The sequence below is a fragment of the Polyergus mexicanus genome, unplaced genomic scaffold (assembly GCF_030449975.1).
Source record: "Polyergus mexicanus isolate NDT 795.1 unplaced genomic scaffold, iyPolMexi1.0 SCAF_19, whole genome shotgun sequence".
NCBI classification, from domain to species: Eukaryota; Metazoa; Arthropoda; class Insecta; order Hymenoptera; family Formicidae; genus Polyergus; species Polyergus mexicanus.
The window spans coordinates 454897-466943 of NW_027223339.1; the positions used below are offsets into that span (position 1 = coordinate 454897).

The window sequence follows — 12047 nt, forward strand, 5'->3', positions numbered from 1 at the left end:
TACGTATTGGCTCGCAAACGAGTCGTTTAGCTTAAATTCATTATATTAAAATTTAAACTCTTAAATCCGCTTTATTTGCAATGACGCAGTTAAAAGTTAGTTCTCTTAACGAAAGGTAATCTTTGTTCAAAATATTTGAGCTGAGAGAGATTTTAATATCACTTATATGTATAAGAAAATTTACAATAAGTGAAATATGATTGAATATAACGGAAAAGAGAGGAACGATTGGAGATGAAGAATTCATATTGTTGAAATAATTTTAGATTTAACATCTTACAAAAATTCAAAAAAATTTTTAACTGAGCTTATGCAAGCAATAAATCATGGGTATAATTGCATGCATGCAGGTTTATAAAAATCTCAAAATTTCTGCTTTTACGACATTAAATTTACTATGAAATCTTCACAGTCGCAATGAATAATATTTCTCACAATAATATAAATATTAATTATATGTATAAATATATAAAATTAATTATAAAAATTATTGTATAGATATAGAATTTTTTTCCTTTCAATCTATTATGCTTTTAAATCATTAAAATATTTCAAAAATAGTAGATTTAAAATATAGTAGATTATTTAATTAGAATTAAAATTCGATATCAATTTTGATCGAATTCTTTGAGCTATGAAGATTTATCTATGTAACAATATATATTAATAAAAACGGAATAAATGAGCTCACCTCCTGTGAATCCGTGACGGGAGAGAAGCAAGAAACATTGCGACACAACTAACAATGTCATACAAAATTGTCACACACACAACGCGCGTCTTTTCAATTTTACTTAGAGCTACGAGTAATGCAACATTTTGAAACTGCAATTTTCGTAAACGTTACTTCGCCATGACACATAGATTCGTCTCTATTCAATAACGAAATTTCGGAGTCCGCGTGCTTCTAAACATGGATCGGAAGTACTTTACATTATGAAGAAAGGCGCATGATGGATAAAGATGATATAACGCAATTTAATATCGCACTTGTTACAAAACGTTCAAAGAGATTAATTTTATTCGTACCACAATTTATAATTAATGAAATATAGAAAGTATATATGGTACACACGAAGAGAGATGAAAATTGGTAATCGTGTCTTCTTTAACGAATTCGAAATCAATGTTTTCTTAATAAAGGTTAAAATGCAAATGTTATTTACCATTGAAAATCAAAGAGTTCCAGCCTACCGAGTTTCAAGAGTAAATTTATTGAATTTTAAGAAAATCTCACTTCTCAATTAATGTCAAACGAAATTTACTTACTAGGAATATACGTTCATTCTTGCTGATAATTTCTATTTTTCATATCTTTATGGCGTGAAAAAAATAATGGATCATTAAGAAAAATTAAATTTTAACAAGATATATCTTTCTTGTATCCACACCTGCTCCTTCGATTATCGCGTATCATTATCTTGCGAAGCGAACGGACTCCGCGTACACTTACGAACGTAATGGTTAGCTCGATAGCTACATATTATGTACAGTAAAACGTCTTGTAATCTGGCACACACTATACATTCACTATCTAGCCGGTATAAAATCGTGATTGTTCTTAAAAGTTTGTCCGTTATCGCACTATAATTCGGTTGTAAATACACGCGGCTTTCTCTTTTTAGTATTTTGACGTCGGTTGAGACATTTACAACTTCGCGAAGGAGGATCTGGCCTTTCCTATTGCGAGGCTTTAAAGTCTTTCTTTGTTAATCTAAGTTTTGATATGAGCAAATGGCAAACACGTTGGCCTTTCCAATTTTTCTTTTCCGCTATCTAGGATTTCTTATACATTACGTATGTCGTAATAATTGTAGATTTTTCTATTGAAAAATTGTCGTTAATAATATTTTAATAATATGTTCACAGTAAGAGATTTGATTATATCGTATAATTCTGATAGAACCAATTGATCCGTACATCAGAATATTGAAAACTTTAACTTCTTCTTTTTGCGCGCCAAAATTCATATCTCGAATAATTTCGTCAAATCAGATGATTGATATTTGACAGGATTCTGGGAGAAAAATTGGAAAGGTCAAGGCTCGTTGCTTCTCCTCCGATTATTTAATTTGTCCCTATAATTTTACGATCTTTACACAGTTTCCCGATCACTCGTGATGGAGTTCTTCCTTAGGTCCACTGAACTCGGATCGGATACGCTTTGAGGTACGGCTTGAGTTTAAGAATCAGTTTTCGTAGCGCAGCGCGTACTGTCGCTAGTGCAGATCAGTAAAACCTTCGCAGATCGGTTTCCCCGAGGATTTCTGCTTCTAAAACAGAACACCAAAATGCCCGAATCAGATTCGTTACATCAATCATTGTTGCGATGGTCGAATAGCAAAGGGGAAAAAGGTGCGCATCGATACAATCATCTTCGCTTATTTAAATAGGAAATAAAAATAATATATATATCTCTATCACGCTGTTTCATTGCTTCTTTAAATAGAAATACATACATAGAGGCATTATCTGTCATTAATTGTCATAGCTCTTAGCGAAGCATCATCGTTGATTACCGTGATCATTATTTCACGACGAATTTCTACAAAGAGTAGGAACCAATCTCATACAAAACGATATTAATAAATCCATTTTAATTTTATGTATTATTTTTAATTTTTGTGACATCAAATATGGCGATTGTTATGACATTCGTAGCCGGCTGTGATTTGATCAGACGATATCGGATGAATCTTGCGCATTACGCAGTACGGAAATTCAAGTATACCGTGTATACGATCTATTCGAAATCCGTACTATTCATTGCAGGACGAGAATCTCGTCCCGTGATCGATTTAAGCGGATTTGAATTTTTGTAGAATCTTGTCTCGCACATTCTATAGCGTATCCTGAAGTAGACAGGAGGGGTTGAAAAGAGACTCGAGCAACACCATCGACGTTCGCTAGCTCATAGAGCTATTTGCTCTTAGGGTACGTCCAGAATGATCCGCGCAAAGCTGCATATTCGTATCTCTGGACGAGCCCTCTTCAAATAGTTGCCTGTTTGCTTACCCCTTCAATGTATGCAAACGGTGGCACGAATACATATCGCGTAGACCGCACGCCGGCCACCGCGAGCAACGCAACGCGAGGCTTTACATACGCTAATTCCATTTTCCCGCGCTCGAGCAAAACAAATCTCGCTAGAAAACTTTTTCATCAAGTTTTCACTGGCCGCGTTTCTATAACTGAGTCGTTCCAGTAATCACGATTGTATAAAGATAAATTCCTTTCTTTAAACATTGCTAATCATTGATTGAACAAAATAAATTCTTAATGATTATTTTAGATGAATAATATGATTTTCGATGAACAAGTTTCGTGCGAAAAATATTTCTTGTTTTTTGCAAAAGAAAAGTTCGCAGTTAAATTGCCTTGATTTATTACAAGTCGCGTTCCAGACATTTCTTCAGCGTAGATGCTTGCACTAGCGTCTCTTCTCTCAATGGCGAGCGAGGACGGATATTTGTCCGTTCTCTGACTAACGACGATAGGGATAATGAATGGGAGAGGATAACAATGCACGAGGAAAAATGAGGGAATAAAATTATACGCACGCAGTGGATTGTTTCACGAGGCCGCGTAAGTTTTCGCCGATATGGATGGCGATCGATCGACAAAGGATACCGATCTCGTGCCGCGCGAGCGATCAGACCCGAGTGGTTCTGTACCAAGACCATTACAGAGGAACTCCACCAGTATGCGAGCATCAACTGATGTACTCGCGCGGTATATCGGGATAGATCGCGTCGGGGTCTAGCCGGGTTGCGATCATTGATCCCGACGTGGCGATTTCCGCGCGACCTTCCTCCATGTGCTATTTCACGTCACTCACCCGCTCCTCGATGGCCACTTTCCGGCTCTTCCACACGAACTCGCAGACCGCGATTACGCAGGCGACACCCATGCCGCCCATCAGCACCACGAAGACACCGCCGACGTTTGCCAAGCCGAGCTCGTTCGCCGCCGAGCTGCTTTTCGAGGTGTCGTCCTGCCCATGAGAAACATCGATTAGCCTGCGGCGTATTAACGTGGGCTATTAATGGGCCGGGTATGGGCCGAGTATGAGCGCCTTGTATCGGTAAATGCATTGTCGGGGAGAAACGGCGCTTTTCGTCTTTAGTCTGCTGCGCGTCGTTAATGCACGCGTGATCTTTGCGCTCGAATGTTCATTATTGAAGCGATTAGCGTCCTCGATAATATCACGAAAATTTCATCTCGCCCGGCCCCCTTGCACGCTGATAAATTAAAGCTGAGGGGAAAGAGGAAATGAGTCTGTTGATTTTATTAAATTGTCCGTTTGACACTAATCTTAAAGCGTTCAATTTTTGATTGACATATTACATGAAAAAAAATATCTACATCCTAAATGTATTAAAAATATCGTGTATCTAAATTTACATCGCAACTTTTTAATTTAGCTAAAAAATATATATTTAAAACAATGGTATAATTCTTTTTTCTATAGACTAGATTTTTCGAAGGATGCGAAAAAAGAAGGATATTTTATTGAAAAAGGGTACCACACACACACACACACACACACACACATCAGTTCTTTATGATTATTTTCAGACATAATAGAATTTGATAACAATTATATATAAATGTCTAAGGAAGATTGAAAACAATATTAAATATATAGTTTCTTAATCTTTGACTAGAAAATAATTGCAGCTGACTTACTTTTATGTACAATGTGTGAAAATATCGTGTTTTATTTTTAATATGTTATATTTTTAATGTCTTCAATACTTGTAAACGGAGTATAGGATCGAGGGGTTAATTCCTCTTGCATAATTACAATCTCGTTTATTTACGTTTGTGCGTCAAATGTCGGCAAGTTTGTCCGGAAGGAAGGAGGAGCCCCGACGAATTATCAAGAGAATTTATCGGCGTAGGTACGCGAGAAATAGCAGTGCGCGCAACGGTGATCGCATTCTCGGCGAAGCCTCGATTTCGTGAATTCGCGAAATAGTCTTCTTCGCGTGCCGTCTCAACCCCCCCCAATAACCTTCCCACCCTTGACGGATGAGGGGAGTTGCTGGAGTCTGACGCAAGAATCTCGAACGCGCGCTTCTTGACTGCGCTAGCGCGGTGCGGAGTATTTTGCGTGAGAAAAATAACGGGAAGAGACGAGAAGCGTTAAAAATAAAATGTTGCAATTGAAATGGAGTCTCGGACATGACAAAGATTCCATATAAAATACATCTAATTTTAATGAATTTCTGTTTGCCGATCTGAGGCATAAATAAAAGATGTCTGTTGTTAAATTACTTTCACGTGATTATTTTAATAAAAACACTATTCTTTTTTTTTTTGTTATATTTTACATAAATACTTTGTTTTTATCAAATATTTTCTAAATAATCTTTAAACTTAATCTTCATTTTTTTACAGTATTTGAATTAGATTTTTTAGATCGTTATTAATATTTTTTCTTTTTTTTATTATAGATTTTATATTCTTTATTACAAGACGATTAAAAGGAAATCGTATGCTTTCGCCTAATACATATTTGCTCACCCTGCAGGATCCGCCACCTCGCTTCTCCTTCCACCAGCGCGTTTTCAGCACGTGAAGCTTCCCTTCCTCCTGGAGCTTCAGGATGGCCCCGTTTATGGCAGTTCTGTATGGTGAGTCTGAAGTTCCAAGATCGTTTTGAGGAACTCCACCACCGCTTTTATCGTCTCGTAGCATCGTACTTCCGCGAAACTTTCGGAAGTACCGTTGCGCCAATCGTTCCCTCGCGCCAACGTTTCGCTTGCAATTCCGCGCGCGATCGCTTCCTTCATAGCGATATTTACTATCGACCGGCATTTTCGCGCAGTCGCGAGATTAGGAAGACGACCGGCGAGATACGATTTCATTCGATCTCTCGGGATGAGCGGATGGGGGATAAACTGACTAACGCGCGCTCGCGCGATCTCTCGATTCGCCGAGGGAACGATTCACATTTTCTATTAGAATTTCATTTGCATGAAGGAGAAATTTTAATTAAGTGAGAATTTCTTTTATTCACAAGTGAATCGGTAGGCCAATAAAGTACTTCACTGTGATATCGATCAATTACGTTTCTTTCTTCGAGACACCATTGTATCCACTACTCTCTTTCGTTGATTGGAATTATTAAAAAATATTGTAATTTCAACAATTTTTAAATCAAATTATACCTTTTACACTAAATTGTAGTAAAATTGTATAATTTTATAGACTTCCATGCGAGAATATTTGTAAAAAAGCAAGGGAATGAAAGACGCAAATAAAAATACGATGAAAAATTATGATACATACATAAGTATTAAATGAAATGATATTTAATATATATCTTGGTCAGGAGAAATATATTAATGCATTATTATATTACTGACGCGATAAACATACGATAATAATAATTCCTCAGTAGTTACAGAATTTCATGCTTGACTTTTTTTAATTATAAAATATATCGATTCACATATTTTGATTGCAAAAATAATTATTTTCAGAATATATTTCAATATCGCGCAGCAATAATATATTTAATAGAATAAAATTTTTCATAATTATTGTGTGCGAGACTTATTATTATATTCAGATTATGCTTGATCAATATGAATGAAGGACACATTAATACATCTTGACAGTTATCAAGTTTTTCGTTTGGACAATCTATGCTCATTAATATCGGCAAACTGATAAACCAAAATATTTAAGTATAAAATAAAATAAGCATGAAAGATATTAATAAGAAATGTTTTTTTTTTCATCTTAAATCTGTTTTATATAATCTGAGAGATACAAGTAAAATAATGAGGAAACTTTTTTCCGTATTTTTATGATTCCCATTAAAGAGCAAACTCAAGCCTTACACGAATTTATTGCATAACTTCGTATATATATATAAAGTTATGCAATATATATATATACATATGTACAATACATGGTGTTTCTATTAGCACTTACTTGGTGGCATGGCTATGCCGTATCCTTTCGAGTCTAAGAGACCGCCGACTTGAGTAAGGTCGCAGTTCCTCTCAATTACATATTCGATGGAGGTGGATTCCATGAGGAATGCGTAACTGCCTTTCCCCTTGATCACTCGATCCACGCCTTCGACGTTACTCGACGTAAATACCGTCGGTTTCGCCGAATCCATGAAGGACCACATGCGTTGGTACGTCGAGAAATTGGAATCCTAGATCACGCCGGGAATTTCGTGGTTGAATATGCGTGCCGTTAAACGATGGAACGTCGGAGTGGAAATCGGGATTAATCGCGAAGTAGGCATGCCTTACTTGGGCGTAGGTATCGCGCATCTCTCGTCCCTAATTGTACGCATCGCGTGCGCTTTCTCGGATTAATAGAGGAATATTCTCGGTCCGCATCCTGCGGTTCCGCGTCGTTATTGGCTTGATTGAAGATACTTGGTCCGTCAAGAGCAAATTCAATTCAATTGTGGGATTTTAGATAATAATACGCTGATACACTCAACTATTGTTCGCAATTCCTTTTCTTGCTACTTTATTAATTTATCGTAAAATATTTATTTTATATTTATATATAGTGTATATTTGATGTCGCATATTTTCGTAGAGTAACGCAATAATAAAAAATGCGCGCCGTGAATATTGCTATCTATATTCAGTAAACAATGCACGATATAAAAATATGTATCGTAATCTCACCCTGAAGAAGGCCGCCGTGCTACCACCTTTGAGGGCACCGTACTTGATCTTCGTCTGCTTAGCGAGATCCTCGGCGCTCTCGATTGGAGAATCCATCCTTTCGACGGTGAGGAAAGCCGCGAGATTAGCCGTATAAGACGAGATCATGATCAGCGTGAAGAACCACCACATACCCGCGACCATACGTGTCGACACGGCCCTGCGATGAAAGATCAAAGGCTGCATATCTGTTTCCCACGTAAAATGTTTTCAAACTAAAAATTTGAATTTATTCGCAAAATAGTTCGTACAACCTAGTCTCGTTTGTAGAGCTGCGTGTTCGATAAAGCGGAGCGTGTCGAGAAAATACAGAGTCGCGGAAAAAAGGAATCAATGGCACCTGCCGTTCGCGAAAGTTTTCGAGAATAACTTCACGCCTTCCACGAGGTAATGGACCGTACAAAAGTTTAACTTTACATTGTATAACGAGCTTTATGTAACGAGTTAGCTGTATACGTCGCGCGAGTATAACCGGTTGCACAATTAAGCGATTTCCTATTAAATGGCAAATGTGGGAATCTCGACAAACGCAGCTTATATGCGGAATGTATGCGGGCAAATTATTGTATTTTACACATGAAAATTGATGCGTATACGTAAACGCAATTATGTCATGTATAACGAGTACGTGCAATTATTGAAAACCATTAACGTTACTGCGTGATGGCATTCCAAGCTGCTAGCCCATGCTATGCGATTTCATGCATTTTGGTGACCAAGAACAGAGGAAGCATTCTGATTTATTTTATCGCACTTACGCACGATTTACCGGAAATTGTAGCATAGAAATATATATATAATCAAATTTTAAAATCTCTGTTTTTTGGAGTATATTTTACTTTTTCGGAGCTTCTTAATTTCAAATATTAAATATCTTGCTAATTCAGTATCAGTAATTCTTTATTGAAGGAAAGTGCCTGCTGCAAATTAATTAGCAAGTAAAGTTTTGTTACTTCGTTGCACTACTGTAACGCTTAATTTGCCATAACCTTTTAATTAAGTAGCTCCTTAATTAAGCCACTGATGAAATTTTCATTAGAGGCAGAAGTCGACAAAAGCCGTTAAGGAATACATTCCTGCTACTAATTCCCACATTTTCCGGCATACTTGGCGTATATTCGGTTGCAGCAAGCCTACGATATAGCAGCAAGGTTTGAGCAATTTCTGTATATCATTCGCGTAATCTAATAAAACGCGACGTACGTTCGTTTTTGTTGTGCAATTATTATCCTTTAGTTTTGCACAATCTGGCCGACAGAGATACAACGGATCACTTTTTCTACATTGTCGCGTACTCCATTTTTATATATACTGCGTGCTTCGATAACTTACTTCGGCGCTATATCGGAGCCTTGCTGCATGAGCGAGCCTATGGTGAACCAGAGCGAGTTAAGTAGGGTGAACTCGTTCTCGAGGACCTCGGACTGCCCGTTGCACGGATGGGGATTCTCCCACTCGTAAGGGCTGAACCTGCGGACAGGTGAAAGGGGGAAGGTCCGAGATTAGATGTCAAAACGTGCATCTCTGTCCATGTATTATCGGTGTTGTCATCCTGAAATGGCGCGATAAATTTATGGAATTATTGTGCTTCGCGGTCAAATGAACCAATTGAGATTAAATTAAGCAGTATACAGTGATGTTTTTCATGATAAAAGCGATACGTGTGAATAATACATGAAAAACCATATATAATTCATATTATTTACATAAAATAATAATAATACCGTGAAGAATTATTCGGTTGTACTTGTATATTATTTTCCAAGAAAATAAAACAAGGTTTAACTTTTCATGACAAAAATTCTTTCGGTCACAATTATATCACTTAACCATGTACGAAACTTGCTTGATTAGTACAAATTAATTAATTACGTAAGACAATACGCGCCTATCGATTAAAAAAAACAATGTTTTTCTTCAATTTTCTTATCACTTAAAAATACGTACAACTTTTTATAACATTTTATTTTGTTCTTTTGTTTCCCTTGATGCAAGTGAGAATTCTCAATTTTAGCGATTTCGTAGCGATTTATCGAGCTGTCTGTGCGTTTCTTTGTGATCGATCGCTTCTATGATTTATGCACAAGAGAGGCAGTAATGATTTAGTTTTGTCGAGGGATAATCAGCATAGTGTAACATGCAACGAATGCGATGAGCACTTCTGTTGATACTTTGAGCGCATGAAGATTATTATCTTGATGCGTGAAAGAGAGCTTACTTGGGCAGAATGTCACAACCCTGCCGCATTAGGGAGCCAATGGTGAACCACAAGCAGTTAAGGAGCTTGAAGCGATTCTCCAGGCGATCCGGATTTTTGTTGCACGGATGCGGGTTGTACCATTCATACGGCGTGAATCTAAACTCAGTTATTCCAAACACGGTCTGATCCAAATGATATCCAAGCACGTTTTTTGTTATGAAAAATTCTATCTCAAAAATTTGCCCAAGATTCGTCCATTTTATAATCAATTGATACATATAATACGTATGATGTATATTGTGATTATTCAAAGAAATATTTCGTTCGGATTATAAACAATTTGTATAAACAGCTAATATCGTATATGAAAAACGATAGAAAAAATTGTTATACATGTTGATTAAAATTAAAGAGAGAAACAAGTTTCTAATTTATTTTATTGTATTGTCATAAAAGAGAGAAACGATATTGATATCAATATCAATTCAATTTTTAATCGCTATGTATTAAATAAACTATTTATCCCCTCCCCCCCAAAAAAAAAAATCATGGAAGACAGGTTCACACATTTCTCTCGTACTTAATTCATCGATGTATCTGTGAGATGATGCACAACGTTTGCATCGATTAAATAGAGGATCGAGTCTCCGGAATAGTATCGCGGCATTTTGTCGGAGAAATTTAAAGCGGTTCCACTTGCCTAGCTAGTATAAAAAGGAGCACGGAGACCCCGAGATAAGCCGTCGCCATGTAGATCCAAACGTCGAGGCTAAGAGGGCTGAGGAACGAGAACAAATTCGGCGGTTGCTTTATGGGTTTGCGGTAAAGTATGCTGATCCCTGAAAATTCAAAATTCTCGTTTTATGCTTAGCCATGGCGCAGATTACAAGTAGAGAATGCATTGATGTGTGGACACAGTGGACCGAGTATAATTACTCGTGAGATTTATTCCGGTTTTCTTTACGGCCGCAAACGGCTTACGAAAGCACATAATGGTCCGCGAAATTGCGCTTGCAAAATTATTTTCAAGATATACAATGCAAAGACCGTCCCGTCACACACACACACACACACACACATGTATGTATCACGTATGCTTAAAATTTTTATCATTTTAGAGAGAGTATATTAATCTCATTCATAATATTTTATATTATTTCTTTAAATGCAATCTCAAATCATCAATTATCTTACGCAAGAATTTCAATTTCAATTTCAATTATACACGATTGAATCATATATTTTCGATAGTAATAATATTTGCAATAAAATGCATGCGCGTTTTTTTTCATTTTCATTAATGCTGTGATTAAAAAAATATTGTTCCATAAAAGTAAATATTAATAAAAATTTATTATCTTACAGACAATATTCAATATTATATTCACACACGAGATATAGTACAATATATCTATTTTTACGTATCTCTTTATAACACGTTTATGAATGTCATAAAAATACGGCGGCGTTCACTGCACGTCATAGCTAACGATAAGTCTTACCTAAAGGCATGAACGGCGTGGTGAAGTCGACAGCCTGTTCCCGATCGTAGGTGATGGTGAGATCGGCGATCGCGAGATCGGCCTTCTGATCAAGTAGCTCCTTCATCATGCCATCCCACTCCTTCGTCTGCTTATTGTACGAGCCATAACGTCCGTCCGGCACAAGGCGGAACGTATAATTGAATCCAAGCAGCCGCGATATCTCGTAAATCAAGTCGACGCTGTAGCCTTCGAATTGCGCATTTCCGGTGAGCTTCTCGCTTGAGTCCTTCCGCATGCAGTACGGCGCGCTCTGCGAGATAATGAGCTGCCGTCAACAGTGCGCTGCGCATATGCATCTGAAAGGATGCTGCGCGTTTACCGATACGAGCAGTCGAGTTTATCGACGATAACTCTCGACAGCGAAGCTCTCGAGCCCGCGAGTGAAGTTATAATATCTGCAGAAGTAATCTCGGCGACGCTCATATATGAATATCAAGATTAAAGTATATTGGATATATAGAGACTGTACACAATAGCGTCTCTTTATATCGATCGTTTCTTATAATACTAGAATGAATCGTACCCTTATAAATAACGTATAGTGTTGTTCGCATAGAATAAATATTTTTCGAAAAGTACGAAAAATTCTCTGTA

At 37.1% G+C, this 12047-nt stretch overlaps 1 protein-coding gene and 1 long non-coding RNA gene across 4 annotated transcripts in view; one reads left to right on the top strand and one right to left on the bottom strand.

Annotated features, from left to right (window-relative positions):
• The window catches only part of LOC138941495 (uncharacterized), a 158229-nt gene that overhangs the window by 98081 nt on the left and 48101 nt on the right, over positions 1-12047 (top strand). The window lies entirely within an intron of this gene.
• The window catches only part of Kair1d (Kainate-type ionotropic glutamate receptor subunit 1D), a 230611-nt gene that overhangs the window by 1831 nt on the left and 216733 nt on the right, over positions 1-12047 (bottom strand). For 2 of the 3 annotated variants that reach the window (XM_070311206.1, XM_070311205.1), the window contains exons 11-18: positions 11412-11703; positions 10610-10748; positions 9928-10065; positions 9042-9179; positions 7671-7869; positions 6949-7180; positions 5530-5645; positions 3839-3994 (exon numbers count right to left, since the gene is read on the bottom strand). In XM_070311206.1, coding sequence (XP_070167307.1) covers positions 3839-3994; positions 5530-5645; positions 6949-7180; positions 7671-7869; positions 9042-9179; positions 9928-10065; positions 10610-10748; positions 11412-11703 — 1410 coding nt within the window. Of the gene's footprint in view, positions 1-1032; positions 2274-3838; positions 3995-5529; positions 5646-6948; positions 7181-7670; positions 7870-9041; positions 9180-9927; positions 10066-10609; positions 10749-11411; positions 11704-12047 lie in introns of those variants that run through there. The other variant, XM_070311204.1, reaches the window with a different exon arrangement.